This window comes from Gambusia affinis, linkage group LG20 (genome assembly GCF_019740435.1).
Source record: "Gambusia affinis linkage group LG20, SWU_Gaff_1.0, whole genome shotgun sequence".
Lineage (NCBI taxonomy): Eukaryota > Metazoa > Chordata > Actinopteri > Cyprinodontiformes > Poeciliidae > Gambusia > Gambusia affinis.
The window spans coordinates 7286109-7313820 of NC_057887.1; the positions used below are offsets into that span (position 1 = coordinate 7286109).

General features: G+C 39.6%; 2 protein-coding genes and 2 long non-coding RNA genes across 9 annotated transcripts; 2 read left to right on the plus strand and 2 right to left on the minus strand.

Annotated features, from left to right (window-relative positions):
- The first annotated feature begins 89 nt into the window (after positions 1-89).
- On the plus strand, positions 90-13940 carry LOC122823045 (SUN domain-containing protein 1-like). 4 transcript variants are annotated; one of them, XR_006369274.1, is made up of 20 exons: positions 91-413; positions 2911-3266; positions 3337-3363; positions 3516-3704; positions 4753-4884; positions 5129-5203; positions 7475-7538; positions 8143-8177; positions 8443-8618; positions 9042-9326; positions 10197-10289; positions 10366-10427; positions 10551-10689; positions 10780-11052; positions 11822-11906; positions 12060-12175; positions 12308-12475; positions 12547-12639; positions 13300-13504; positions 13597-13940. XR_006369274.1 is itself a non-coding variant. In XM_044102267.1 (19 exons), exons 2-19 carry the CDS (start codon positions 2972-2974, stop codon positions 13414-13416), a joined length of 2406 nt encoding a protein of 801 aa, XP_043958202.1. In that variant the 5' UTR covers positions 90-413; positions 2911-2971; the 3' UTR covers positions 13417-13940. The 4 variants fall into 4 exon arrangements, 3 of the variants coding, with proteins under 3 accessions (XP_043958202.1, XP_043958201.1, XP_043958203.1); XM_044102267.1 differs by having other exon boundaries at positions 90-413; positions 10197-10271; positions 13300-13940; XM_044102266.1 differs by having other exon boundaries at positions 13300-13940.
- Positions 13941-14207: 267 nt separating this feature from the next.
- LOC122823372 (matrilin-4-like) lies at positions 14208-27405 on the minus strand. Of its 2 annotated transcripts, XM_044102914.1 has the most exons (8): positions 27369-27405; positions 26897-26929; positions 25813-25959; positions 25548-25667; positions 24802-24967; positions 15893-16060; positions 14618-14700; positions 14208-14542 (listed from the first exon to the last, which is right to left on the minus strand). In XM_044102914.1, exons 5-8 carry the CDS (start codon positions 24914-24916, stop codon positions 14450-14452), a joined length of 459 nt encoding a protein of 152 aa, XP_043958849.1. In that variant the 5' UTR covers positions 24917-24967; positions 25548-25667; positions 25813-25959; positions 26897-26929; positions 27369-27405; the 3' UTR covers positions 14208-14449. The 2 variants fall into 2 exon arrangements, with proteins under 2 accessions (XP_043958849.1, XP_043958850.1); XM_044102915.1 differs by lacking the exons at positions 26897-26929; positions 27369-27405 and having other exon boundaries at positions 25813-25970.
- LOC122823373 lies at positions 16952-19809 on the plus strand. 2 transcript variants are annotated; one of them, XR_006369322.1, is made up of 6 exons: positions 16952-17048; positions 17602-17646; positions 17737-17929; positions 18049-18113; positions 18612-18796; positions 18909-19808. It is a non-coding gene; the product is annotated as an uncharacterized LOC122823373 (long non-coding RNA). The 2 variants fall into 2 exon arrangements; XR_006369321.1 differs by having other exon boundaries at positions 17031-17048; positions 17737-18796; positions 18909-19809.
- LOC122823374 lies at positions 22216-24027 on the minus strand. Its single transcript, XR_006369323.1, has 3 exons — positions 23931-24027; positions 23332-23376; positions 22216-23241 (listed from the first exon to the last, which is right to left on the minus strand). It is a non-coding gene; the product is annotated as an uncharacterized LOC122823374 (long non-coding RNA).
- Positions 27406-27712: the final 307 nt, after the last annotated feature.

Sequence of the window (27712 nt, forward strand, 5' to 3'; positions counted from 1 at the left end):
ACTGACCAATTATTCTCAAGATTTAAATCTTTAATAAACGCTAAAGATGTGACTTGCCCGCCTGGGTAATTTCAATTGATGTGAGCTATCTTCAGGTGTATAGACGATCTTCGGGTATCCCCGCAGCTGATACTGTGTCCTGGCACACGGGGGCGATGATAAGACTCGTAGTTATAAAAACAGCAACTTTTACGGTGCCGAATCGATGACTGACTGAGTTAAATTCACTGTCATCTCATATTTTCAGATGGTTCACCCTGGAAACGGGCTTTTGCAGCATATTTGACAAGTCCGAGTTTTAACCGCTATTCATTTGTTATGAAAATTTGTGTTCTCCGGTCCGGATTTAGCTAGCAGCCGTTCTGGTTCGCTCTGTTTTCGTTTTTTCCTAAAGTTGCGTGGCTCTGCTGAAGGTAAAACTTTCCTGTCGCTTTTTTAAAACGTTATTTTGTAAGAACTTTACATGCTTTTTTTATATATTTTTCTTTACTTGTCTGCCCTCAAAAGCAAATGAGCTAATATTAATCTAACAGTTTGTTTTTCGCGGGGCTACGCCCTCTTCTAGATATGATTGGCTCGTTTCAACATCAGTTTCCTGTTCTCCACGCTGATTGGCTGGAAGACGAACGTTTTAATTAAATTCCTCTGTGTCGGTTTAAGTTAAAGGGGGAAAAATCCCTACAAATACCTAAAATAGAACTTATAAATATTTCCGATACATAACGATCCAGCCTGATCGTTATTTAAAAAAAGCATATATTCTTTTCACAGAAAACTTGAATACTCTGATTTACTACTTGTAAATCTATTTACTACTTGTAAATGAGAAACTCGTGTCAAATAATCAATTTAAATCTTGATTTTTTTTTCTTTATTTATCTTTATCATCAGTAAAACATATTCAGGAAAGAAAATCTTTTTAATAATCATATAAACAGGCACTCCATTTTTTTCACCTTTTTTATCAGAGCAGTTAATGTTGAATTTTTGGCTCCAGGATTTTAACAATTATTTCTAATGTGAGAGTTAAAACATACATCGAGGCCTTGTTTTGTTTTGTTTAGAGAACATGGTTCTAGAAAGTATTTTTTCAAATAAATATTCTTGAATTCTATAAACCTTTTTAATGTTAATTTCCATCCTAATATTGAAGATTATTTTTTCATTCTTTTAGACAAGATTCAAGAGTAATTATTTAATTTGGATTATGTGTTTGTAGTTTTTACGTGAATGCTTTTCCTTTAACTTTTATGTAAGTTTACCTTCTCATCCCTCGTTTTTCTTCTTCTTTGCCGTTTTTTTGTAACTTTATTGATTTGTTGGACTCTACATCAAAGACAAAACACACACACAATACAGGTTTAGCAAATTTCTCTGCTGATTTTTGTTGTTCTTTTAACTTGCCACTCAACTGTTTGCCATATTATTAGCTGCCCAGTTTTCAGCTCCCCAGTTTTCAGCTCCTGACACAGTGCTCTATATTTTTCTTGTTTTGATCCACGCTCGTCTTTTGAAGTGGTCTTAATTGATGGTTCTCCTGAAGGTCTTTTAAAGTTTCTTTTTGGGCTTCAGCAATATTTTCACTCAGGCTTTCCCTGTCGGACTCCTTCTACCTGACCGGTGTTTGTTTGTGGGCGGAGTCTAATCAGCTCAACAGCCCCTGACAGGTCCAGGAAGTGTTTGGCAGGTTAAAGGCGAAGTTGACCCGCTGCAGCACACGCAGCATGTCATTATTCATCTGTGTGGTTCTGTGATGTGCGAGCTGCAATGTGTATGTGCGCGTCTCTTGTAATGGGGGAGGAAGACGAAGAGCTGCAGAGCTGGGGCTGGACTGACCTGTGTGTATCCGCCACTCATGTGTCTGTATGTAGGTCAGAGTGTGAGATCAGGTTGCAGGGATTTGTTGTAGTCAGGCCGAGGCTGATCAGTGCTCGAACCCAGTCTCTGATCAGAACTGCTGGGGGTGTTTTTTTTAAAAATACCGTGATCAGATTTTCAGATTAAAGGTGTTTCAGCTGCAGCACAGACATGAATGTAACCTGAGAGTCTGGTGTGAAAGAGAATCAGCTTTTCTGACTGGTAAATTATCTGTAAATATTCACACGGAAGCAGCGGGCGTAAACCTAACCATTAAAAACAATTTTAAAAAAATCAGTTTACTTCACACACAAACACACATGACAGGATAACTTTATAATTAATATTTAAAATTAATTACAGAATGTATGCAGTTGATATAAATGAAGGTGTTTGAAATTATGATTATTTTCTTATGTAATCTATTTAATCAGTTATTTAAAAATTCATTAGTGATTTTTATTTTTTTGAAGAAAAAAGGGTTTTAGTTCAGTTAAGATGATTGGTGGACGATGTGGACATTGAAATTTATCATGATATTTTCTGGTACATTTGTGATAATGAAAATCGTGATTTAAAAAAAGAACTATTTATTACTTATTTTTACAGGGTAACTATATGGCTGCGACTGCATGACACCACAAACATTAGAACCGTCTATTAAAAACATTCCCATTTGAAATGAGTTTCTCACTAACGACTTACACTTGGGACAAAATTAGATTTATCTAATTAAACTGCACAGCAACTGCATTTAATTATCTTTTTGAATTCACCGCTGTTTGTTGATGCTTTTGTGGAACAAACGGTAAAAAAATAAGAAGTAAAGAATATTTACAATAATACTGTCAATTCTTTTCTATTCAACATTAATTTAAACTCATTGAGACGATGAACCGAAATTTATCATGATAAATGATAGGCGATACGATAAATGGCCGCCCCTTCACAGAGCTGCTCCTTGTTTAGCTTGAGTTTTCAATCACTGTCCTGATTCCTGTTTCCAGTTGTCAGACCACCTCTCTTGACTCATTCTAACTTTTTCCTCCTCAGCTCCTGCTACTCGTCATCGCCGTCGGACTCCGAGCAGGAGCAGCGGATCCCCTCCTCCCTCATGTCCAGGCGCAGCCTGCGGCTCGATGATGGCCTGCTGGACCGCCGCCCTCCGCCTCGCGGCAACGCCTCCCTGGTCGTGGGAGGAGCCAGCTGGAGGAGCGGCAGGCCCCGTCGCTCCCAGCGGCCCTCAGCCTCCTGCTCAGAGTCGCTCCTCGTCGGCTCTCCTCAGAAAGCCGTCGGCCAGTTCCTCCACAACAGCAGCGTCAACAGCGTGGCGTCGGACGCCTCCCTGATCTCCTCCCTGCTGGACGAGTCCTCCATCCAGGAGAGCACGCTGGTCGAAACCTTCTGGGGTAATCCCGCTGCCTCCTCTTTGACGTCTTCATCATCATGGACTGCGTTTAACTCTCTGCTCCTCCTCAGGTTTGGATCAGGATGCAGCTCCTAGAGGTAGGTTCCTGCTGGGTTCGGAAACGCAAACTTCCTTCATCATTTGAACTTGAGTTGCAAAAAACAGATTAATCTCCGCTGAAAAAAAGTTGCTGCTGGCTCACCTGGTATGTCTCTCCCTCTCCCTTTCTCTCTCTCTTACTCTCTCTCAGAAAGCACTATCATAGCCGGTGAGAGCAGCACTCTGATTGGTTCAGACAGTGTTTGTGCCAAACACTCTGACCAGGCGCTCGGCAGGCTTTGCTGTAAAGACTGCGACTGCCCGAGCGCGCCAAAATCTGACAAGGAAACCAAGACGGAAACCTCCACCATCTACTACAGAGGTCGCAGGAGCAGGGCAGGTGAGAGGGCGGGGCTTCCTCTTCATGCAGTCTTTGACTTTACTTGAAGTCGTTGTCGCATTCTCATTTAAAATAAATTGGGTATCAAGTATTTAAAGTTTGTTTATATAGTGCCATTCAAAGAATAAAAAAAAAATCAGAAATGCCAATATTAAAATATTTGCCTAAAAGTGTCTTTAGATGGTTTCTAGATAAATACAGACTCGAGTCAAGGGAGCAAAATCAGATCATTCTACAGTTTAGGTGCAGCAGCCCTGTAGCTTTATATCTTTATATCTTGCAACTAAAAGTAGATTTTGATAGAAGGTCATTTGGCTTGAGCTGGAGTTACTTTATTTAAACCCCGGAAGTTTAAAGTCAAGATTTAAAAATGAATTCCTGACAGTAAAATTAACAGGTACCAGTTCAACACGTGCATAGGTTTGTGACAGTAACGCGTTGTGATGGCAACGACATTATTCAATAGACAGTAATATTGTTGTGAAGCAATTTTTAAGTAATATATTGATAATAACATGATGATGCAAGTTTGCCCTCTGACAAACAAATAAACTTGGATTTTTAGAAATAACACCAAACACTGAAACTGGAAGATATGTTTAAATATCCAAAATAAAACGCAACCAAAACCAACGAATAAAACAGAAATTCAAAACCACTTATTGCCAAAACCATGAAATGAAATGAAACTTTATTTCGAACATGATAGTAGTATAAAGAACAAGGAATGCAAAAGACATATTTTTGTACCACAGTAATCTTAACATGCTCGAAAAGGAGAACATGGAATTTGCTTCCATGTTCTGTTTAAACACTCTTAGTTTAGAAACTCCTCTATGTTTAAAAGTGGAGACTTTTCCACAGTGATTTTCCCCTTTTTGACACTGAAGCCTCTGAAGGTTTGGAGTAAATTGTGTTGCTGCAGCGCTTTCTTGTTTTGTGTTACTCGGTATGTAAATCGGCTTCCCGCTTTGCCGCTGTGAGGAAGGCTGAGCCGAAGCCGCCGCTGGACTCCCGCTTCATCTTCTTTTTGACTCGGCTCTTCCAGATGTGCTGCAGCTCTGGCTGAACTCCTCCCTGCCGTTTGTCAGGCGAGCCGCAGCCCGCTGCGCGTCTGCACTGCAGCTCACCTGGCAGGCGTTCCAGCCCTCCTCGCGTTCACAGCCCAACAGGCGCGGAGGTAAAGAATGTCTGAAGGTGATGGGTCTCGCAGGTCTACTCCTCACCCATTCTGGTGTTTAGCCGGTGGAGGGGGGTGGAAACACTCGGCTCACTCTAAAACCCAACAAATCACTCGGCTCAGGCATTCACTTTGGCTGTTTCCCCGGTGAGATGCAAATCGTGGCTACACCTGCAGCCACTCCCGACCTCAGAAGACGCGCACGTCGTCGACGTCTCTGAGGTCTCTGTTCCCTGTGCTGCAGCTCGGTCCAGGGACAGCGGAGTCATGGCTCTGAAGGAAGCCAACCCGGAGGAGCTTCATCCCGTCGGATCGCTGTGTGAGTCAAACGGGTCCGAGCACCTGCAGCTGCGGGATCGCGCGCATTCAAAAGGTTGTCTGTTAAACTCTGCAGGATGTCGTGCAGTCTGCAGGAATCAACTGTTCCGGAGGCTAAATGCCACAGAGTAGTTTTGATAGAGAGAAAAACCTACCTATACAACCACTCGGCAGTTTTATTTTAAACCGAAGTCCAAAGTGGAATGCTAGAAGCGTTTCAGATGAGATTCTATGCCGACAGTCACTGTTTTCACTCACTTCATAAATGATCCAGACATTTTGTAATTTCTTCTGAAAAAAAATGGTTTTGAGGGTTTTATGATTTATAACCTTCAGCATCTTTCTGGCTCACCACTCGTCTTTGCAGAAGTTGAGGAGTTTGTTTAAATTTTTTATTTCCTGCAAAATGTTATTGTGTGTGTTTGGGGTTTCAGTTCTGTTGGCACACCCACACGTGTGTTCGACCATCTGATCCAAACATATCCCCCTCCGATGAAAGGATATTGAGGAAGCTAAGGAGCAACCTGGGAATCACCAAGGCGCAAGCCTGGCTAGAGCTGGAAACACCACCTTCATGTACCACAGGGGATGCTGATCCAGAAACAGGGTTTCCACGCATAATTAAAAAGTCTTAAATTCTTGCATCTAAAATTAAGGCCTTAAATGCCTTATATTCACTGAAAGACGATGAGCTGTATTTAAATATGTCATTCGCAGGTCTTAAATTTTGTTGTGGCAGGTCTATTTAGTCCCATACTTAATGTACTTTACTTCACCCCCCCCTCACCCTCCCACTATATTCTGTGGCTAGCTAAACTAACTAGCAAGGGTAATGTCAGCTCACTTTTATGCATCCATTATGGGTAAGTGCAAATTTAGGTTAGTCTTTACTATTGGTTCTCATCTTTTGTCAACCCATGTAATTTATTTTTACGCAATTTTTCTTTTGTGCATTTCTGTCGTGATGGAGTTCTTAATGGTCTTAAAACGTCTTAAATTCGAGTCTGTGAAACTGGCATAAACCTGAAACGATTCTTCTCCTCAATACAAAAACTAAGGTTGGTCAGAGTTAATTTAAGACCTTTAAACCATGCCGCACGTTACTGACTATCAAGCATGGTGTTGGCTGAATCATGCTGAAATAATGTAGGAGGCGCAGACTACCTTCAAATCTAAAACTTCAACTCCGACAAACAACTAGATGGTTGAAACTTGGACAGAGTTGACTGTTCCAACAGGTCAATGGTCACAAATACACATCTAGGCTGGCTTTGGAATAAATAAAGCAGGCTAACATTAGCTTCTGCAATGGCCTATCCAAAGCTCCAGCATTACCGCTGTTGAATAATAATAGAAAATCGTGAAGTTTAAATTGTGAATCGATTCACAATTTAAACTTGTGAATAAGGTTCTTGTTTTTGAGAATTATTGCTGCTCCATGTCGGCTCCATGAATAGGTCATTAAAACACCAAATTACATTTCACTGTGTTTGTCGTTTTAACGCGGTGTCGACGTCAACAGGTGACGACTGTAAGGAGAAGCAGCGCTCCCAGCTGGACATCTCCTCCTCTCCATCCTCCTCCTCTTGGTCTTCCAATCTGTTGGAGTTCATGTGCAGCGCTGCAGTTTTCACAGGTTCACTCAGCAAAACCGGGAGCGGGAGCTGCAGGCAGCGTTCAGAGCAGCTGCTCAAACAGGAACTCGGTTTCTGGTTTCTTAATTAGCAGAAATGTTTCAGTTTAAGCAGCTGCCGCTGACACGGCCAGAGTATTTCTATAAAAGTGTCCTAATCTCTGTGACTATCGCTCTGATTCAGTTTGACTAACATTTGCCTCTGCAGCGGCAGCTCTGTGGCTTCTTACCCAGCTGGTTTTCTCTGCTTTACTGAGAGGCGGACACTCTGCAGGTTACAGTCGCCATGTGTGTCGTTTGCTTTCCTGGCTAGATGTCCATAGGTGGTGTTAGAAGACCTCGACTCTGATCTCCCTTGTAGTGGTCCTGCGGTGTATGTGTGTTTTGAAATAAGATGCACCGGAATCAGACTGTGGATCAGTTTCCACCTCTCAAATGTCGGCCGCATTCACACAATCTGAATTGGAGCAAAGAAGATTAAAATCTTTCATAATTGAAGCAATTGAAGAGCTTTTCGTAGGCATTGCGGGGTGGAGTTTGTGCATCTTGTTTTAAGTGTTAAGCAGAACTTTATTGACGTTGAATCGCGTCTCATTTAACTCGACCTGCAGCTGATCCAGGATCTGTGTGTGTCCTCAGGCTGCATGTTCAGATGGATCAGCGGAGGATGGAGTCACATGAGCTCGTCCTCCCGCTTAAGCAAGTAAGATGTTTGTTTGCATCTCACCAACTTCCAAAAGTTTGGACACACCTTCTAATTGAGTTCAATTAGAAGGTGTGTCCAAATTTTTGGTCTGTACCCAGTACATATATATAAATATATATATCTGCTGAGATTATATATATATAATCTCAGCAGATTGGGGTCAAACCCTGATCTCATGACTTTTTAACCCCTGCGTCTGAGTTATGCAGAAATTATTTGATTGTTTCCATAGCAACGATCAGAAGCAAGACCTGCTACAGAACTACAGTGAGGTCATTGATGAGGTCACAGATGACGTCATGTCTAGAGGACTTTGATTAGACCATAAGCGTTTCTTCTTCTTCTACTATGTTGAAGCAAATTCTGAAGATCATAAAACTCAATGTTAATCCAGTAGTCTTTGTTTGGTGGGCTAACCTTGGGTCCTTAATTTCCTGTTAAATAATATAATGTACGGTGACAAACTGAAAGTTCAGGCTTCGGGAAAACGTAAAAAAAACCCAAAACAGACAAGTCATTGTTTCTTTTTCAGAATTAGAAACAATTTAATTTAAGATAAGACTGAGCTGATTTGAAATGTTTTGTCTTGTTTTCTCCCCAGACTCTTCATCGTACTTCTGCTCCTCCTCCTCTTCAGTAAGTTGTACTTTAAGGAAATCCAGATTCAGCTGCTGCTTAAATACTTGTCCAATTTCTCCCGAAACAGAAAAAGAAATGGAGGGAATTTTAGCTAGTTTTACTTAATGCTAACTGATCTCTGAACTTTGTTGATTACCTGATTTGGTGTGAATCAATCACGTCTTTGTTTTCTTAGCATCACAATTGTTTTTAGGGTAGTTCTTGTTTTCCTTGAACGTAAAGTCTACATAAAATAGTAATGCTTCTATGTATTTCCCATCAGGTGTGTCGTGGTACCGTCCAGCTGGTATCTACTCGCTCCTTTTGGGGATCAACATTGCTGATATCCCAGGTCTGTCCTCAGTCCACAGCTTCTTGCCTCTTCAGAGCCAGTCAGCAGAGGGCGCTCCAGAGGAGTTGGTCCAAAGTAACCCCCCATCAGCTGAAATGCTGCCACAGGTATCTGCTCAGGAAAGAAAAATAATCCTAATCTTCAATTTAGGAATGCAAATAAGTTTTACGTTTACTATTAATTATAAGGTAACTGTTTTGACTTAATTATTCTATTCAGGTGTAGTGCATCAGGGGCACATCTAAAAGTTGCAGGACAGCGGCCCTTGAGGACTGGAGTTTGACACCTATTTAGATACAAAATGCTCTTTATGCAGATTTGTTTTGACATCTAAACACTCGAGGAGCAGCTTCAGTCGTTCGGTCCTCTTGATGCAAGAGAAACTCAGGATTTTAAGAAAATGGACACTTATTGATTAATTGTTAGTTGATCGATAAAATCGGTTGACTTCACATTAACTCATTAATCCATAACTTGCATCCCTTCACCTTTTAAAGCAGACCTCTGTGTTCGGTCATATTTTCTACCAGGAGGCTCCAGCTCCGTCTCCAGCTCCACCAGCAGGGATGGATTCTGAGCAGCTTGTTCAGATGGAGCAGAGTCTGAGGGCGCTGTGGGAGGAGATGGAGGCTGCAGGGCGACGGGCGGAGGAGAGTCACAAGGAGCTGCTTCAGCTCTACACCGACCTCCGTCAGCAGGCGTCCGGGCCCCAGTGCAGCGAGTACGACATGGAGGTGTGGATGAGGGGGCTGATGGAGCAGCAGCTGTCTCTGCTACGAAGACGACTCAACGTAGAGAGACGGCTGAGGGAGCAGGTTGGAAACGCCACCTCCAGTCACCAGCTTAACATTTAAACACTAATTTCTGCTCGCTGAAAAGATTCTTCATTTTCTTCAAATTGTGGCTGGGTGATAAATTGACTTTTAGCAATTTAATCAAACTTCTGGTTTTTGAAGATTTAAATTTTTAGAAAACCTTGATTATTTTTTCTTTTTCTTTTTTCACCAATGCACTTCATGGGTTTTCATAGTTTCGAGCGATTAAAAACCACTCCAAAGGCCTCCATCTTGTTTGATTATCTGGTTTAGAAGCTTTTAATTACTTGGACTTTGAATTCAGGTCAACACTATGATGGTCAGGTTAAGATTTATTTTTCATAACTGCTACAAGAACACAGTTGTAGTAACACGAGAATAAAGTCACAATATTACCAAATCTACTGGACGTTCTTCCAGTAGATTTGCGTCTTTGTTCTGCTAATATCACAACTGTGTTAACGTGACTGAACAAAGATCCTTGTAGCCACGCCCTGATACTCCATTAGTACAACTGAACTTTTTGACAATGTTTTCTTCTTGGTTGTAATTCCTATTTTAGAAAAGAATACGAGGGCGAAAAAAAGCTGGTTAAAATCTAATCTAGCATGAGCAAAATGTGAGATTTTTATTTCTAACCCATATCGCCCAGCTCTGTTTGAAATGCTTTGGAACCCAAAGAGATTTTAGAAGTTGTTTTTACTTTTTTAAATTTCCATGATTTCTGACAGTGAACATAGTCTTTAGATTTATTATTCAATAAAACAGGAACATTTTACACAGACTAAGACTGACGCCTTCAGAATGAAGACCTGAAACTTAGTTTTCCTGTGTGTGTGTGTGTGTGTGTGTGTGTGGGTGTGTCCATAGATGCGACAGCAGGATCTGTTGCTGCTGAAGACCCAGGCGTCCCGTCTGGATCAGCTGCAGCTGCAGCTGGAGCAGGTCACAGCCAGGAGTCGGGTACGGTTTTAAGATCCGGCTCACACACGGGAACAAATCTGAATCAGTCTAATCTCTGCAATTTGTTGTCATACAGGAGCTGCAAGGAAGAAATGAAGCTGAAACAGCGCCCCCTGCTGCTCTCCCAGACACTTTTAGGTAGCTTTTCATCCTGCTCAAAAAGTCTTCAGTCTGAAATTTGATTTGGTGAAACCTGCAGAAACCCTGTTCAAACCTGCTGCAACCCATTTCGGACCTAAAACGTACGTTTTCTCTCAACAGCGTGGACAAACCGTCCCAGGATGCTTTGCAGGCAGATGTTTCGCGGTTGGAGGCGGCTCTAGTGGACGTGAAGCGGGACGTGGACGGTCTGTCTGGGTGTCAGGACGGCTGCCAGAAGCTGGACAGAATCCAGCAGACGGTGACGGGATGCAACTCTGAGAGCTCACGTTTCACAATAAAAGCCTTTCTGTGAAGCCTTTCTAACTGTCTAACTTTCTTTCCCCCACAGATGTCAGAGCAGGTATCGGGTCTGATCCGGGAGGAGGTTCGAGCTCTGGTCTACGGAAACCAGCTGACCCAGGGCGGGGTCTCCGTCCTGCCAGAGTCCCTCCTGCAGTGGCTGTCGCAGCGGTTTGTGGGCGAGGCCGACCTGAAGAAGGCGCTGTCCTCTCTGGAGGCTAGCATCTTGCAGAAACTCCGCCGGTGGCAGAGAAGGGACAGTAAGGAGGAGACGGTCAAAGAGGATGTACTGGACATTCCTGGAAACGCTGTAACCAAGGAGGTGAGTGGGAAAGTCTCAATTTTTACCCTCACATGTGATGTTGGTACATAGTAAGGAAAAAAGAAGGTTCCAACTAGGGCTGAAAGAGTTGGTTGTGAGGAACTTAGTTTTGAAATAATGGTCAATTCATTTAGTAATCGATTAATTGTTAACTCAAAAAAGGCTATTTCATAAAAAAAAATAACACACTCAGTCCTGTAATTAGGTCTCAATTGTACAAAATGTATATACATTTTACATTTATGGAAAAAAAGAAAACTTTATCTGCAAATATGTTCAACCCAGAACACCTGAACTGGCATCGTTTTTGCTTCACCTGGTTCCAATGCTGTTAATAAAGGCCCCTTTTGCCATCCAATTATTAATTGGCTAATCCAAAAGCTCTTCACTGTTGAGTGTGTGTGTGTGTGTATATATATATATATAAGCTGCAGATATATCCTTTTCCACAAATCTAGCATATATTAAAAAAATTGCTGTGTTATTGCATTTTAGGCAAAGTGTTTATGAATGTGCCTTATTTTTTCTGATTCATTTAATCATCAGAATAATTGATTACTAAAGAAATCGCTCAAACATTTGACGTTTAATATATTGACTGTTGTACATCTACAGTACATACATTGACTTTCCACCCTGACACTTTTGGATCCCAAAGGGTTTCTATGAATTGAATAGAACAAAGGTACTGAGGTTGTTCTGACTCGCTGATCCCCAGATGTTCTCAAACGAACATCACAGCTCCCAAACTGCTTCTCTGCGTTTCCAGGAAGTCCGTGTGATGGTGATGGAGGCTCTGAAGCTGTTCTCTCAGGATCGAACCGGCCTGGCCGACTACGCTCTGGAGTCCGGAGGTCGGGAACGGACTCTAGTTTACCGTTTTGTTCAGTTTGTCCGTACAGATTTTGGTTCTTTTATTTGTGTTCCCTATAAACCCAGAGCTGAATCCAGGCATTGGGTTTTTATAAATCGCCTGACGTGTGTGTGTGCGTGCGCTCATCCTGTAGGGGGCAGCATCCTCAGCACTCGCTGCTCAGAGACCTACGAGACGAAGGCCGCCCTGCTGAGCTTATTCGGGTTTCCTCTCTGGTATTTCTCCCAGTCTCCTCGAACCGTGATCCAGGTAACGCTCCTGTTGAACCAACACACTGCAAAAGATGAAGCTTGATTTCTAAGAAGGAAACACCAGAGAGATCAATATCAGACCCTTAATTCTGTTCTTAAAAAAAATAATCCCGCCTTCTTCCCCCTGCAGCCTGATGTCCATCCTGGGAACTGCTGGGCCTTCAGAGGATCAACAGGCTTCCTCGTGATCCAGCTGTCCATGAAAATCCTTCCCACAGCCGTCACCATGGAGCACGTCCCCAAATCCCTGGCCCCCAGCGGGACACTGCGCAGCGCTCCACGAGACTTCAGCGTTTACGTATGAGAGCGCCGGGGCTACAGATCTCTCTGAAGTCTGAACTTCATTGTAGTTTTGTTTTTAATTTTCAGGGTCTGAAACACGAGGACCAGGACAGAGGGAAACTGCTGGGAAATTACACGTACGACGAAGACGGAGACGATCTGCAGATGTTCACCATCTCAGTAAGTGGTTGTTTCTCAGATCTTTAGAAACCAGATTGAAATTGAGCTGCAGAGTTTCCTTTTAAAGAAACGCTGAGCTCAGAGTAGACATCTCTCCTCTTTCTCATCGTTTTTTTTTCTTTTTCAGCCTGAATGATTCGGAAGCGAATAATTAAAACCCTTTGTAATGTCAGACAAGTGAGATAACGATATATAATATTAACATGACAGTTACATGTTTTCCTTTTATATTGTGAATCTCTAACAAACAGATTGGGCAGAAAGCTTCAAACAAAAATGAAAGATTTATTTCACTACAAGTTTGGTTTTTCTTCATCAATAACTGTCTTCACTTAAAAAGCGTTTTCTGCTTTTGCTCTTTAGGAACTGTAAAGAATACTAATGAAAGCTGTTAGTAAATTGGAAATTATTCAGTATATTAGTTAATAAACTGTCAGAATTTTATGTAAGCATTTTGCTTAAACCATATTTGTCTTTAAAAAGTTGTTAAATGTAAATGGACATTGGTGAGTTCATGCAAAAAACCCCAAAGAAATAAACTCTGACAGACTTGCAGAAATGTTAAAAATATTACCAAAAAAAGTTTCAATCACAGGATGGAAACCAGGAGAAACATGGCGGCTTTTGGCTGCTCTGATTCATTTCTCTGGTCTTTACCAGGAGGAGAACGACGAAGCCTTCCAGATCATCGAGGTGCAGGTTCTGTCGAACTGGGGCCACCCAGAGTACACGTGCATGTACCGCTTCAGAGTGCACGGGTTGCCGAGCGACGTCTGAGTCGGCGGGGCGGAGAAGCTCCGCTCGCTTTTTAACCGTCTGCGCAGTGGCTGGTTCTTACGTTTCCCATGGAAACGCTCTCTGTCCGGTGATCCAATGAATCTGTTCATAGTTTCTCTATCCAGGTTCTGCTTCCAGGTCGTTGCTGCTGGTTCTCAACGTGTTTTATGCATTTGTCAGGTGTGATGACATTCAGCTCTTGCGTCAGAGTAAAACCTTCTCTCTGCGTCACGGTGCGGGTAAACGGGCCGACGGATAAACGACAACGCGCTTCAGCAGATGATGCAATATAAAAAATATTTTTACGTTTGAAAACTGTAAAAATGTGAAACCTGAACACTTGAACGGAAAGAAAAAGTAAAGAAAAACTATTTCCAACAGCAGCTGTGTGTCTCCAGTTTGATATCTTATTCCTGATTTGCACTGGAACTTTTTTTATGTATACATTTGATGTATGTAAATATTTTTGTACAAGACTTTAAACTGAATTGTTGAATAATAAAGATCTGACATTTTAAAAGCTTTCTCTTGCTGCATTAATGTATGAAGTGTCAAGCAGATCAGATAACACAGTAGTTTATTAAAGTGAGTTCTATGTAAATATAAAGAATATACTTTGAGTGAAATTAATGATTTGTAATACCACGGTGTGATGACTTCCTGAAGGCAGAGTGCCAGAATAGGAGTTTTTAAAGAGACGGAGGCCAAATTTCAAGGTGTTGAATTATGAAGTCATATTTCTTTTAAGTCATAGTTGATAGGTATAACATTTTTGTAACAACTGAAGGTAACATACTTGATTGTGCTATAAACTATGTAATGCTGTCTGTCTGAGCAAAAACACTAACATCTTAAAAACTGACCTCTTGAAAATCCATGATGGTTCTTTAGGTTAAATGGGTGTTTTAATTATTATACATAAATTATATAAGTCATGCTAATAGTCTTGCATGATCTTTGTGAAGGACGTTGAATAATGGAGGCGAATGTAAAAGGTCAGACACTCCGTTTTTATAATTGCAGCTTCAATGCATCATGGTGACGCTTCCGGAACGCCTCCAACACCGAGATTGTAATATTCCAGCTCCGTGTCATTCTGTTGAACTCTCTGCTTCCCCCTGGTGGTCTGCAGGAAGATAGCACAGCCGAGTTACAGCTTCACGCCAGTTCAGCTCGAGTCAGAAACAACCTGCCACGCTACCTTATGGGTGTAGATAATTAGAGAGCTAAAGATCAGCAGAGTCAGCAGCAGGAGCACCAGTCTGATGATAAAAACTGTTGGATCTGATGAGACACACAATATCACAATAATCAAGTCATGTCAGATTATGATCACTGTGATAGTTTCCCTCAGCTCATGTTCTTCTCATACTGGCTAGCCTGGAAATGTTTATTTATTTATCCATTTGAACTTAAGGACCAACATTATTATTCAAGAGTGAAACTGAAAACATTTAAAAACGAGTGACATATCAATTCAGAAATCACATTTATGACAATGGAGAAATGGAAGGCAAATCCTGAATCTGTTCATATTTCTCAAGAATGCTTATTCAGTTGCTAAATAAAGCAACATGTGGATTTCAGCAGATGTTTTGTACTTAAGACACGTAAAACGTAAAAACTGCTGTGAAACACAGTTGTAAGAGCCAAAAATGTCAGTTTAAACTGCCGTGTTTGCTTTTTGTATATTTAGATATTTTCTTAACGGTAAGATTCTCTTTTAGTATGTTTTTGTGTAAAAGCAGCATCTAGGGGAAGTATTTGAAAATTTGTGAAAAGTGCTGTGTCACAGTAGATCAGAAAGTAAATTGTGCGTGACATGTTAAGCTCTACAGTTGTTTTTTGTTTTTTTTACATGTGAAATGCTGTGCAAGATTGAAGAACTAGTTTTGAAATCCGCTCAAGAAGAAGTGAAGTTAGTTGTTCATCAGACTTTGGTAAGTGCTTCTTCAGTTCACTGAGAGATGCACAAGAGCATATAGTGGAACAGAAACGCGCCAGCTAAAACCCAAGCTAGCAAACATCGACAAAAGAAAACTGAAACTTGTCGAACGATATTGTGGCTTTACGCCGAAATGATTAAGCAATCACTGCTACTGTTGTTCCTCTGTGAACGTTATGCTCACAAACGACACCCCGTAGTGCGAACTCATCTCTGAGCCACACGTTTGTCACTTGAAGCCAAGTTCTCAACTGTACCGTGATTCTAAGGCATAGTAATCCCTCCCACACAATATTCTTTATATTAATTCATAAATATATATGAAAAATATATCTTCTGCAACAGAGATTGTGTCATCACTTCAGAGTAGTGCGTTTTTGTTTTGGAGGAAATTGGCTCCAGAGGCTGTTTTTGTCATTTTTCTAATGACAGATGTGCTTTTAAAATCAGTTGAAATTCAGATTAGGATATTAATTTATTTCCTGTCTTTTATGACGTCGGAAAAAACTGAATATTTTTAAACATGCTCACAATAACTGGGAAGTTGTTTCAGCTCAGTAGCAGCACGGCAGATGCTGGTGGAGATATTGATGGCAGATTGGAAAGTCGGAATAAGGTAAACATGACTTTTGATGTCTTCGGAGGCGATGGTCCTCAGTTCATCAGCGACCCTCTGTGTGCGAAACGCTTCGCCCACACCTGAAACAAACATGTACCACTACAGCTATGATCCAAGAAGGAAAACTTGCTCTACAATTAAACTGCATCATCCAAACCAACACAGTCTCACTCCCGACTCGTCATATATTGACGCATGGGCAGGTTCCCTTAGCGTCACATGTTGACGCGTCGGGTACCCCCTTCGCGTCAATAATTGACGAGAAGGGTTCTCTCTTTGAATGCTGTACCGCTCCCTAAGCGTCCAGAACCGACGATCTAGGAACAAATAAGATAACACAATTCGTGCATAGCTGATGTATTTGTAGGTTCTTAACAATTTAGTTAATTTTACTTCTGTTTTAAAAGATCCTCCGGTTCTCTGAAGCCGCGATTTTAGCACCCGCTTCGGATGTTATCATCCCATAGAATGGCGATTATCAGTGGTTATCAGCCCCATTGAATGGCCTCAGTTGGTATATATATATATATATATATATATATATATATATGGCCTCAGTTGGTATATATATATATATATATATATATATATATATATATATATATATATATATATATATATATATATATATATATATATATATATATATATATATATATATATATATATATATATATATATATATATATATATATATATATATATATATATATAAGCATATAATGAAATTAAAAGGTATATTCTAGAGTTATGTAGTGTTATGAGTTGTCCAACCTCATAGCCTTTCACTAGGTGGCTGTATGTACATCTGTAGTTGCTTGCAATCTTATCAATAATGATAAGAAGAAGTTATCTTATAATTTTATTTTTAATTAAAAAAGTTAAAAATAAAAATACGGATGGATTTGCTCATATGATTATATGAAAATCTGTGTTTGTACCATATGAAAATGTTTAATATTTGTATTAGTAGTAATAATAATAAATTACGGATTGCACCCGACAAAACATTAGAGAAGAAGAAGAAGCTTACGTCATTCGACGCGACACTTTCCACGGTCGGAGCTGGTGAGTAGCCCCTGAATCTGTCAAATAAAAATGTAGTAAAAAAACCCTCAAAAGACCGAAAGTCTACATTTATAAATCTGCTGACGGTAGTTCTATGAGTTAATGTTAGCGAGTATGTGGCACAGCATGTGTTTGTACAGATTTAGACACGTTTTTAACCCTACTTGGTAGCAAAAAAAGGCTACTTTAGCTCGCTAAAGTAGCCTTTTAAAAGCCAGTCAGGTTCAATAGCTGTCCTTCATACCTTTAATAACAATGTGCTAAAATTTTGTTTCATATATCTTAAAAAACCGTATACTTTTCAGTATACTAGTTTATATCAGTATATTGATTTAATGTTAGGATTCTGTCATACAGTTCATTACATTTCATCGTTTCCCACAGTGTATTATAAACCCTGAGGCCATCATTCTTTATTTGTTGCCCCACCAGGCTAAGCATTGTTTATTTATTTAAGTCTTTGTAAAACGTTTGCATTTTCTGTGACTTTATAGTTATTGTTCATGCTAATTATACAAGCTATGCCAATATAAAGTCTTTGTTTTCATTTTAGATCCGGATCACATACACAGGAGTCACTCATTGAAGATGAATCACAGTAAGTGACAGAAATTTGTACTCTTCTATATTTGAACAACAGTTCTCGCCTCAAGTAAAGAAACTGTGCGTTGTTTTCTTGTTGTTGTAGTGGTTAGGCTGGACAGGGATCTTCGAATAATTGAGAGACACCATGGTGTAAAACGAAGGTGGCTCCTTCGGATGGCATTTTCCAGAGAACACTGAGAGATGTTGACCAGGAACTTAGAGGTCAGCTGATCGACGAGCACAAAATGAAGCGAGGGAGAGGGCCACTCTTCTCAACCTGAAAAGAAGATGTAATGGTAACACTACTTCTTCTCTTGACTGTATGGTCATTAGCAAAATTGAAGCTCAAAGGTCTTGTGGTAAACCTAAATTTAATCTTTATGTTATCCCTGCACCATGCATATGTTCACTCTAGGTACTTAAGCGTCTTTATGCAGTGTAAGAAGTGACTGGTTTATTCCAACTTGTCCTTTGTCATGGGTATGTGCTTTTGATGTGTATGGTTATTTATCTTTGGTGTATGAATATGTTTCTTGGGTGTATCCTGTCTTTCACCAATGCCCGTTGTAAATAGGCACAGATAAGTGAGTATTGTAATACATCCATTTTCTAATGGACATTCAATGATCTTATACATTACGGCAGATATTGAGTCACTGTAAGAACTATCAGTCTTTATATTCTGAGGATAACTTTTTTAAGAGTACAATTAAAATATCATTCAATTATTGGCAGTAATAGATTTTGACCTACAAACTGAGATTTCCTTATGCGAACTTTAGTGTCATGTTGAATATCTTGTGTAGAATTGGCTGCCACTACTTGTGTTCACAACATCCAAATTGAGATAAACACTATTTCAGATGTCAACCTTTTATTATGTTTAACATACTTCCATAAATGACTACTGTATCATGTTTTCATATTGTGCTGATTGTATTATTTTTACTAGTATTTATATTTCTTCTTTCTTTACAGATGGACAGGGAGTTGTTATAAGGCTGTCCAAGCAAGTGAATGCCTGTAACAGGAAACTGAAGAAGATTGTTACAGAGTACAATAATCTGCAGTGGCCTCCACAAACTGGCATCTTTCCATCACATTTAGAATTTTGAGAATTGTGTGATGCCTCCTCCCAGCTGTACACATTGTTTGATGAAGAAGTGAGTAGAATTGATCTAAAGGTTTTATTCAACTTTCTACATGCTGTTATTCACTTTATGTTGCTACTACATTTAACAAGGTTCCACTTGCAATTGTTCTCTTATTTTAAAGATTGAAGATCATGGTGTTGTTCCAAAGAACCTAAAAAGTCGAGCAATAGAAGCCCTGCATTTGAAGACTAGAGCAACTGAAGAAAAGCTTCTACTTAAGAGAGAGATGAACACTGTCATTCTTCACCTTCATCAACAACATGGACATTTAAGTTCAGCTATAAATGATACTGCAGATCCTGGTTCAAAAGCTGTACTTCATCAAAACATTATCATGTTAGAAAAGAAAATGTACAGTGCAATGAACATGTTCAAGAGGTTTATCTTGGTGCCCTCCTCCAAATCATCACCTAGCAGAGTTTAACTCTTATTCTCAAGCACTTATGTCTCCAGATCTATATTACATAGACTATGATGAAAGCATTGACGATGGAGAGGATGAAGCAGATGATGACGACAATGTTGACGAAGGAGAGAACAGCATAGATTGTGAATCATCTTCATGATTTATGGCCACTTACTGTTCTATGTGAAGAGCACATATTCCAGTATAAAAAGTTCATTGATGATTTTCATATAAGCATTTTGTTCTAACATCTCAGTTTATTGTTTTTGATATTGTTGAGACATATCTGTTTTTTAAGTCAAGCTATATATAATCAAGGGCATTTTAATTTTACTCATTACAGCTTTGTAGTCTTTTTCACATTTATTAATGTTCTTGTTCAGTATGACATTGTTAATGACTAAACTTTATTTACAGTTTGAATTTAACTCTTAATCTTGAGATGCTGCATAATCTGCTTTACATAATATCTTTAAATTTGAGCACAACAATGAAATAACTAAAACGTAGTGGACAAAAATTTTGTGATGTTGATATTTGAGAAATATTTGACTGTTATCCAAGAATTACATTATTTTGAAGGGCACTACTCTGTATTAAAAATTCATTAAGAGCTATGTCAGTGTTTCTGTGATATTTCAGACAGATTTCAAAACTTACAATATGGACTATTTGTAGCCTGTGTAGGGACTTACAAACTGGATGATTTGATTTACCTTCCTGGTTTTAGTAAGAATGCCAGCAGCACCATAATGTATCATCTGCAGTTGGATGATTGGCTACTTTTTTAGGAGACCCTCACACCAGCATCCAGGTTGAGTGTTTGCTGTCTAAGCGCTCCTTCCACTGCTCCACCACTCAGATGGCTGCACAGACTAGTGAGAATTATCTTACTGTTAGATTTGCATTTAGTTTTGCAACTGTAAGGACATGTACATTCCTGGTTGTTTAAAATGTTATAGAGCAGTTAATATTAGTGTTGATGTTTGCGTTTTCTGGAGGGCAACACGAATATTGACATCCTTCACACCAGATATTACATTAAAATTTAAGCACACAGCAGGACGGATCAGGCAGGAATATAAAGACAGAGAGTCTGAATAACACCAACTGTATGTCAGAAAATTCTGACATGTAGTCTTATGTGATTTGTCTCTGCTTACATAAAAAAATATATGGGCCACTATGGAAAATGGTGACAAACCATTTTGGGACCAAAATGTCTGCCCTCTTTTTTTCCCTTATGGGGCCCACCTAGGTATGCCGGCTGGGGCATCATGACATAACTGTTTGTAACCTACCTGAGAAAGCGGCAACATACAGTCATATGAAAAGTTTGGGCACCCTATTAATCTTAATCGTTTTTATGTATAAATATTTGGGTGTTTGCAAAAGCTACTTCAGTTTGATATATCTAATGGACACAGTAATATTTCAGTATTGAAATGAGGTTTATTGGACTAACAGAAAATGTACAGTATGCATTAACAGAAAATTTGACAGGTGCAAAAATATGGGCACCTCAACAGAAAAGTGACATTAATATTTATTAGATCAGCCTTTTGCAAAAATAACAGCCTGTAGTAACTTCCTGTAGCTTTTAATAAGTTCTTTGATCCTGTATGAAGGTATTTTTGACCATTCCTCTTTACAAAACAATTCCAGTTGAGTTAAGTGTGATGGTTTCCGAGCATGGACAGCCCGCTTCAAATTATCCCAGATGTTCAATGATATTCAGGTCTGGACTGGGATGGCCATCCAGAACATTGCAATTGTTCCTCTGCATGAATGCCTGAGTAGATTTGGAGCGGTGTTTTGGATCATTGTCTTGCTGAAATATCCATCCCCGGCATAACTTAAACTTTGTATCAGCTTCTTGAACATTATTCTCAAGAATCTGTTGATATTGAGTGGAATCCATGTGACCCTCAACTTTAACAAGATTCCCAGTACCAGCATTGGCCACACAACCCCAAAGCATGATGGAACCTCCACCAAATTTTACAGTGGGTAGCAAGTGTTTTCTTGGAATGCTGTTTTTTGTTTGTTTTTTCCCCGCCATGCATAATGCCTTTTTTATGACCAAACAACTCAATCTTTGTTTCTTCAGTCCACAGGACCTTATTCCAAAATGAAGCTGGCTCGTCCAAATGTGCTTTTGCAGACCTCAAGCGGCTCTGTTTGAGGCGTAATTGCTGAAAAGGCTTCTTTTGCATCACTCTCCCATACAGCGTCTCCTTGTTAACACATACTATCTGTAATAGTGCAGCTAAACTAAATATGAGAAAAAAGTGAAGCCCTGATCATAGTTTAATACACTACAATTACACTCTCAATGACCATATACATTACTTTATAACATCCTCGCACTTACAACTCACAAGGTCTTATTGTCGCGGCAAACGTTCAATGTTTGAAATGGAATGCGCCCCATCATTGACACACGGGGCCTTATTGTCGCGGCAAACGTTCAATGTTTGAAATGGAATGCGCCCCATCATTGACACACGGGGCGATGTCATGATTAAACTCACCAGTCTGAGTGGGTAGCAAATTCTGTTAAAGTAAGTAAATCACATTTTCCAGTCATAAACTGAACTTATCAGACAGAATGAAATCCTAATGTCAAATCGTATTAATAGTTTTCATTAAGCGGCAAAAAGTGTGTAACTGGTCACGTGGCGTGTCACCCATTGATAACCAATAGTAACATGTGACGTTGTGGAACTACTGCATCCCACAATGGAATCTTCTCCAGCTGTGTCCTATCAACATGCCTGTCCCAACGATTTCGCGAAGGGAGAAAGTGCCTTTACCTGAACGTGTCGTCTTCTAACCTGGTCAATTTGTTTATTTAAAAGGAAAGATCTTACTCATTTTTTTGCTAAAGGGTATTATTTGTGCTACCATGTGGAAATTTTTGAAGTGCAACAGTAATTAGTTCAGCTAACATGCTTACTGATGTGTTCGTTTGATACCCAAATATTTGTTACTATGTAAAGCACTCACATTTGACAGAATATCTTTTCAATACAAAAGCTTTTATTGATGCATTATACATTTATCAATTGTTTAAGACAAACTACAGGAAATGCTAACATTGACAGCTTTCGGATAAACAAATGTCACAACTGTGACCAAATTAGAAGTGTCTTTTTTGCAGTCCCAGTGATACATAATACATTTTGAAAAAAACATGTTTAATGACAGATAGCACAACACAAAAATACATCTCCAATAAAAGCTTGTTTTACAATTTTGCTGAAAACAGAAGTGAATGATTTCACAGACCTGAAGATGTTGCACAATGGAGATCCATGGCTATAAAAAACCAAAAACTACTTATATCATATGTTAGACACTATCTTCGAACATACAGATTTGAACATTTTGGACAGTGAGACACCATGTCATTATTCCAGCAAAGAACCAAGTAGTACTATAAGACAATTTTTCAACGTTAAACATGTTAATGTTTCACCTTCGCTCTGAAAGACTTAATATCTGCCGTAATGTATAAGATCATTGAATGTCCATTAGAAAATGGATGTATTACAATACTCACTTATCTGTGCCTATTTACAACGGGCATTGGTGAAAGACAGGATACACCCAAGAAACATATTCATACACCAAAGATAAATAACCATACACATCAAAAGCACATACCCATGACAAAGGACAAGTTGGAATAAACCAGTCACTTCTTACACTGCATAAAGACGCTTAAGTACCTAGAGTGAACATATGCATGGTGCAGGGATAACATAAAGATTAAATTTAGGTTTACCACAAGACCTTTGAGCTTCAATTTTGCTAATGACCATACAGTCAAGAGAAGAAGTAGTGTTACCATTACATCTTCTTTTCAGGTTGAGAAGAGTGGCCCTCTCCCTTGCTTCATTTTGTGCTCGTCGTATCAGCTGACCTCTAAGTTCCTGGTCAACATCTCTCAGTGTTCTCTGGAAAATGCCATCCGAAGGGAGCCACCTTCGTTTTACACCATGGTGTCTCTCAATTATTCGAAGATCCCTGTCCAGCCTAACCACTACAACAACAAGAAAACAATGCACAGTTTCTTTACTTGAGGCGAGAACTGTTGTTCAAATATAGAAGAGTACAAATTTCTGTCACTTACTGTGATTCATCTTCAATGAGTGACTCCTGTGTATGTGATCCGGATCTAAAAATGAAAACAAAGACTTTATATTGGCATAGCTTGTATAATTAGCATGAACAATAACTATAAAGTCACAGAAAATGCAAACGTTTTACAAAGACTTAAATAAATAAACAATGCTTAGCCTGGTGGGGCAACAAATAAAGAATGATGGCCTCAGGGTTTATAATACACTGTGGGAAACGATGAAATGTAATGAACTGTATGACAGAATCCTAACATTAAATCAATATACTGATATAAACTAGTATACTGAAAAGTATACGGTTTTTTAAGATATATGAAACAAAATTTTAGCACATTGTTATTAAAGGTATGAAGGACAGCTATTGAACCTGACTGGCTTTTAAAAGGCTACTTTAGCGAGCTAAAGTAGCCTTTTTTTGCTACCAAGTAGGGTTAAAAACGTGTCTAAATCTGTACAAACACATGCTGTGCCACATACTCGCTAACATTAACTCATAGAACTACCGTCAGCAGATTTATAAATGTAGACTTTCGGTCTTTTGAGGGTTTTTTTACTACATTTTTATTTGACAGATTCAGGGGCTACTCACCAGCTCCGACCGTGGAAAGTGTCGCGTCGAATGACGTAAGCTTCTTCTTCTTCTCTAATGTTTTGTCGGGTGCAATCCGTAATTTATTATTATTACTACTAATACAAATATTAAACATTTTCATATGGTACAAACACAGATTTTCATATAATCATATGAGCAAATCCATCCGTATTTTTATTTTTAACTTTTTTAATTAAAAATAAAATTATAAGATAACTTCTTCTTATCATTATTGATAAGATTGCAAGCAACTACAGATGTACATACAGCCACCTAGTGGAAGGCTATGAGGTTGGACAACTCATAACACTACATAACTCTAGAATATACCTTTTAATTTCATTATATGCTTATATATATATATATATATATATATATATATATATATATATATATATATATATATATATATATATATATATATATATATATATATATATATATATATATATATATATATATATATATATATATATATATATATATACCAACTGAGGCCATTCAATGGGGCTGATAACCACTGATAATCGCCATTCTATGGGATGATAACATCCGAAGCGGGTGCTAAAATCGCGGCTTCAGAGAACCGGAGGATCTTTTAAAACAGAAGTAAAATTAACTAAATTGTTAAGAACCTACAAATACATCAGCTATGCACGAATTGTGTTATCTTATTTGTTCCTAGATCGTCGGTTCTGGACGCTTAGGGAGCGGTACAGCATTCAAAGAGAGAACCCTTCTCGTCAATTATTGACGCGAAGGGGGTACCCGACGCGTCAACATGTGACGCTAAGGGAACCTGCCCATGCGTCAATATATGACGAGTCGGGAGTGAGACTGTGTTGTCCAAACAGAAGAGGGACGTTACCAATAACAAACACCTCGACCCCAGAGTCTTTCAGATTCTTTGCTGGTATTTCTGCTTGGTCCTGAGATTCTCCGTCAGTGATCAGAACGACAATTTTTTTGGAGTCCGGACGCATTCCCACCCCCGGGCTTAAAGCTGTGGTTACGGATGTAATCCAGAGCTTGTCCTGCATGTTGTGAAGAGGAAAGAAATGTTTTATGAATGGGTTTTACATGCTTGAAAAAAATAATCACATTTTAAATCCGATGGTGTTTTTTTTCTGTTTCATCTACAGGCCCAGGCTACTGGAGTAGGGTAAGAATATGGACCCAGAGAAAAGTCCCAAACTTTCGATTTCATGTTGGCAATTTCTTACAGAAAGTATCAAAAGTGTAGCGACATAAAAATGTGGATCTTGTTCTCGTCCAATAACGTTTGGTGTGTCTTTTTGCACTTTTATGAGATCTTATTTGTTGCTGAACTTTTCATCTTTGCTTCTGTCTGCCAATGAAAAGGGTAATACTCTCGGCTCCGCCTGCTAACCTGTGGCTCTGCTGGTTTCTATATCAAGCAATAACTTCTTCTGCCTAACATTGTTTCAGCAGAACTAACAGAGAAAGCTGACCCAAGTTATATTCTGAGGGCGAAGTTGCTCTAGAACCCTTCAAAATGTGAAAAGTTCTAGTTTGAGTTGTGGGCCATTCAGACCCTGAAGTCCCAGCGTTCCTCATGGCGAGACCCTGCTGTGGACCCAACAACATACTGACCTGTCATTGTGTCTCCGGTTTTTTGTTGTATCTGGTTAATGGCCTGCAGCAGGGACTGCTTGTTGTTGTGGCTGTTCAGGTGCCACTCAGCTTTTGGGTTTGTGCTGTACTGAACCAAACCTACAGAACACACACATGAACGGCTCAAATCAAACAGAAACTTAGAGCAAGAATACATTTTGACAATAATATTGACAAATACTTGCATTTTGTGTACACTAAGCTAGCTCATTATATGACCTTTGTTTAAATAATGAAGGAATACCTATTTGCACTCTGTTGGGACCGATGGGGAAGTTTTGAACCATATCAGATATTAACGATTTCATCCATCCAAAGTCAACCCGGCTAATACTCCCGGAACCGTCCACTAGCATCACAATGTCAGCTTTGGCCATTTCACACTGAGATCCTGAAAGACGAAAACGGTTACAAATTTCGGAGAAAAATAATGTTAAACCCAAGAATGCTAAGCACGGCTTCAGCTGTCTATTCGATCATTTCCTCCGTCCCTTGTCGGTACGATTAAGAAAATCCCAACTGCTTTTTTTTTCTTTTTTTCACATTGTGGCATCTCAACCACTTTCTATGAGCTTTAGCATCTCAGTAGCAAAAATAAATGAATAAATGTGGGCATCGGGCCCTGTGACAGACTGGCAACCTGTCCAGGGTGAACCCCGCCTCTCGCCCGGGACGCAGCTGGAGATGGGCACCAGCAACCCTCCCGACCCCATTAGGGACAAGGGTGTTCAGATAATGGATGGATGGATGGATGTGGGCATCGAGGGCATGGAAAATCCATCCCACTGTCAAAGAATAAATTACAAGCAGTCATTTGAGATGTCGAAGAGAAATGAATTTTGATACATAGTGCAGCTCTACAACACCCTGCACATCAACAAAGGGTTTGTTCTGCTTGTTTCATGGCAACAGCAATAAAACTAGGATTCAGATTCTGATCAGAGAATGTGTTGAGTCCAAGTAAATCCATCATCTCCTTGATAAATGTTGCACCGATGCCCCTCAGAAGAACCGCAGAGCTCTGCAATGGTGTTGTGAAGAGTTAATACAGTTAATGGGCTTCATCAGGAAGACAATTATTTATGTCGGCATTTCACAGAAAAACAAGGAAAACAATCCAACTGTGTCGAATAAAGCTAAAAGAATTGATTCTGCAGTGAAAAAAAAAACGTCTCATATTTACAGTAAAATACCAGCAGCTGTGACTACCTGAATTTTTACAGTATGGATATGGTAAATGAAAGACTTTTTTGTTTTGTTTTACAATGTAGATTATGTAATATGACTTTACTGACTTTTGTTGTGTCAGCCGAAAGGAATCAGTTTACCTGTGTAGCTGTGGATTTCATCACCTTGCAGCCCTGAAAACCAGGACATAAATGTCAGCAGGTATCAGAAAGGCTCTATTACTACCAACTGTAGTTTTACAACATATAATGATATATTAACACACTGCTAAAACTGAGCATCACACTTTGCAAAAGGCCTGAATTGCTGTAAGGCAGTCTTAAAGAGGAAGCAACGGTGATTTCTACAAGGACTGTGAAAATCACCAACAAGTTTCAACAAGTAAGAATATTAGTATTCCTCAGACAAATGTTTCTTCCTCCCTTTAGTTTCCAGTAAAAAGGTGTAGAAATTTGTCACTCTGTCGGCCCTCAGCTGAACACCAACAGATGCAGGATAAGGAGCAGGAATTTGAAGAGCTCAAAGGTTGATTTCAGGGAACAGGAGCATGACTCGGTGACAGACAGGTACCTCTTACCTTGGCCAAGCTGAGGCTGAGGGTTTGATTCTTACCTGAGCTAAGCAGCAGCAGCAGCAACAGCAGCAGCATTTGGTCCATGTTCAGGAGAGAAAAGTGTTTTTGTAAGTCTGTTAATCTTATTTTCTCTTCTCTTTTGGTGATGTGTTATTTCCTCTTCCTGTTGTTTTCTCCTGTTGTAAGTTGGTATAGTTTTGGTGGCGCACACAGGGTGATGTCAGAGCTAAATTAATGAAGACTAAATTGTCCCCACAACAGCACAGCCTAAAATGTCCCAGGGTATTTTGCACAACGGAGCAACGAGCAGTGATGAACGCCGACGGAGCAAAGGAGTAAAAACATACATTAGAGGGTTGGACTTTATGTGGCAAGAGAGATA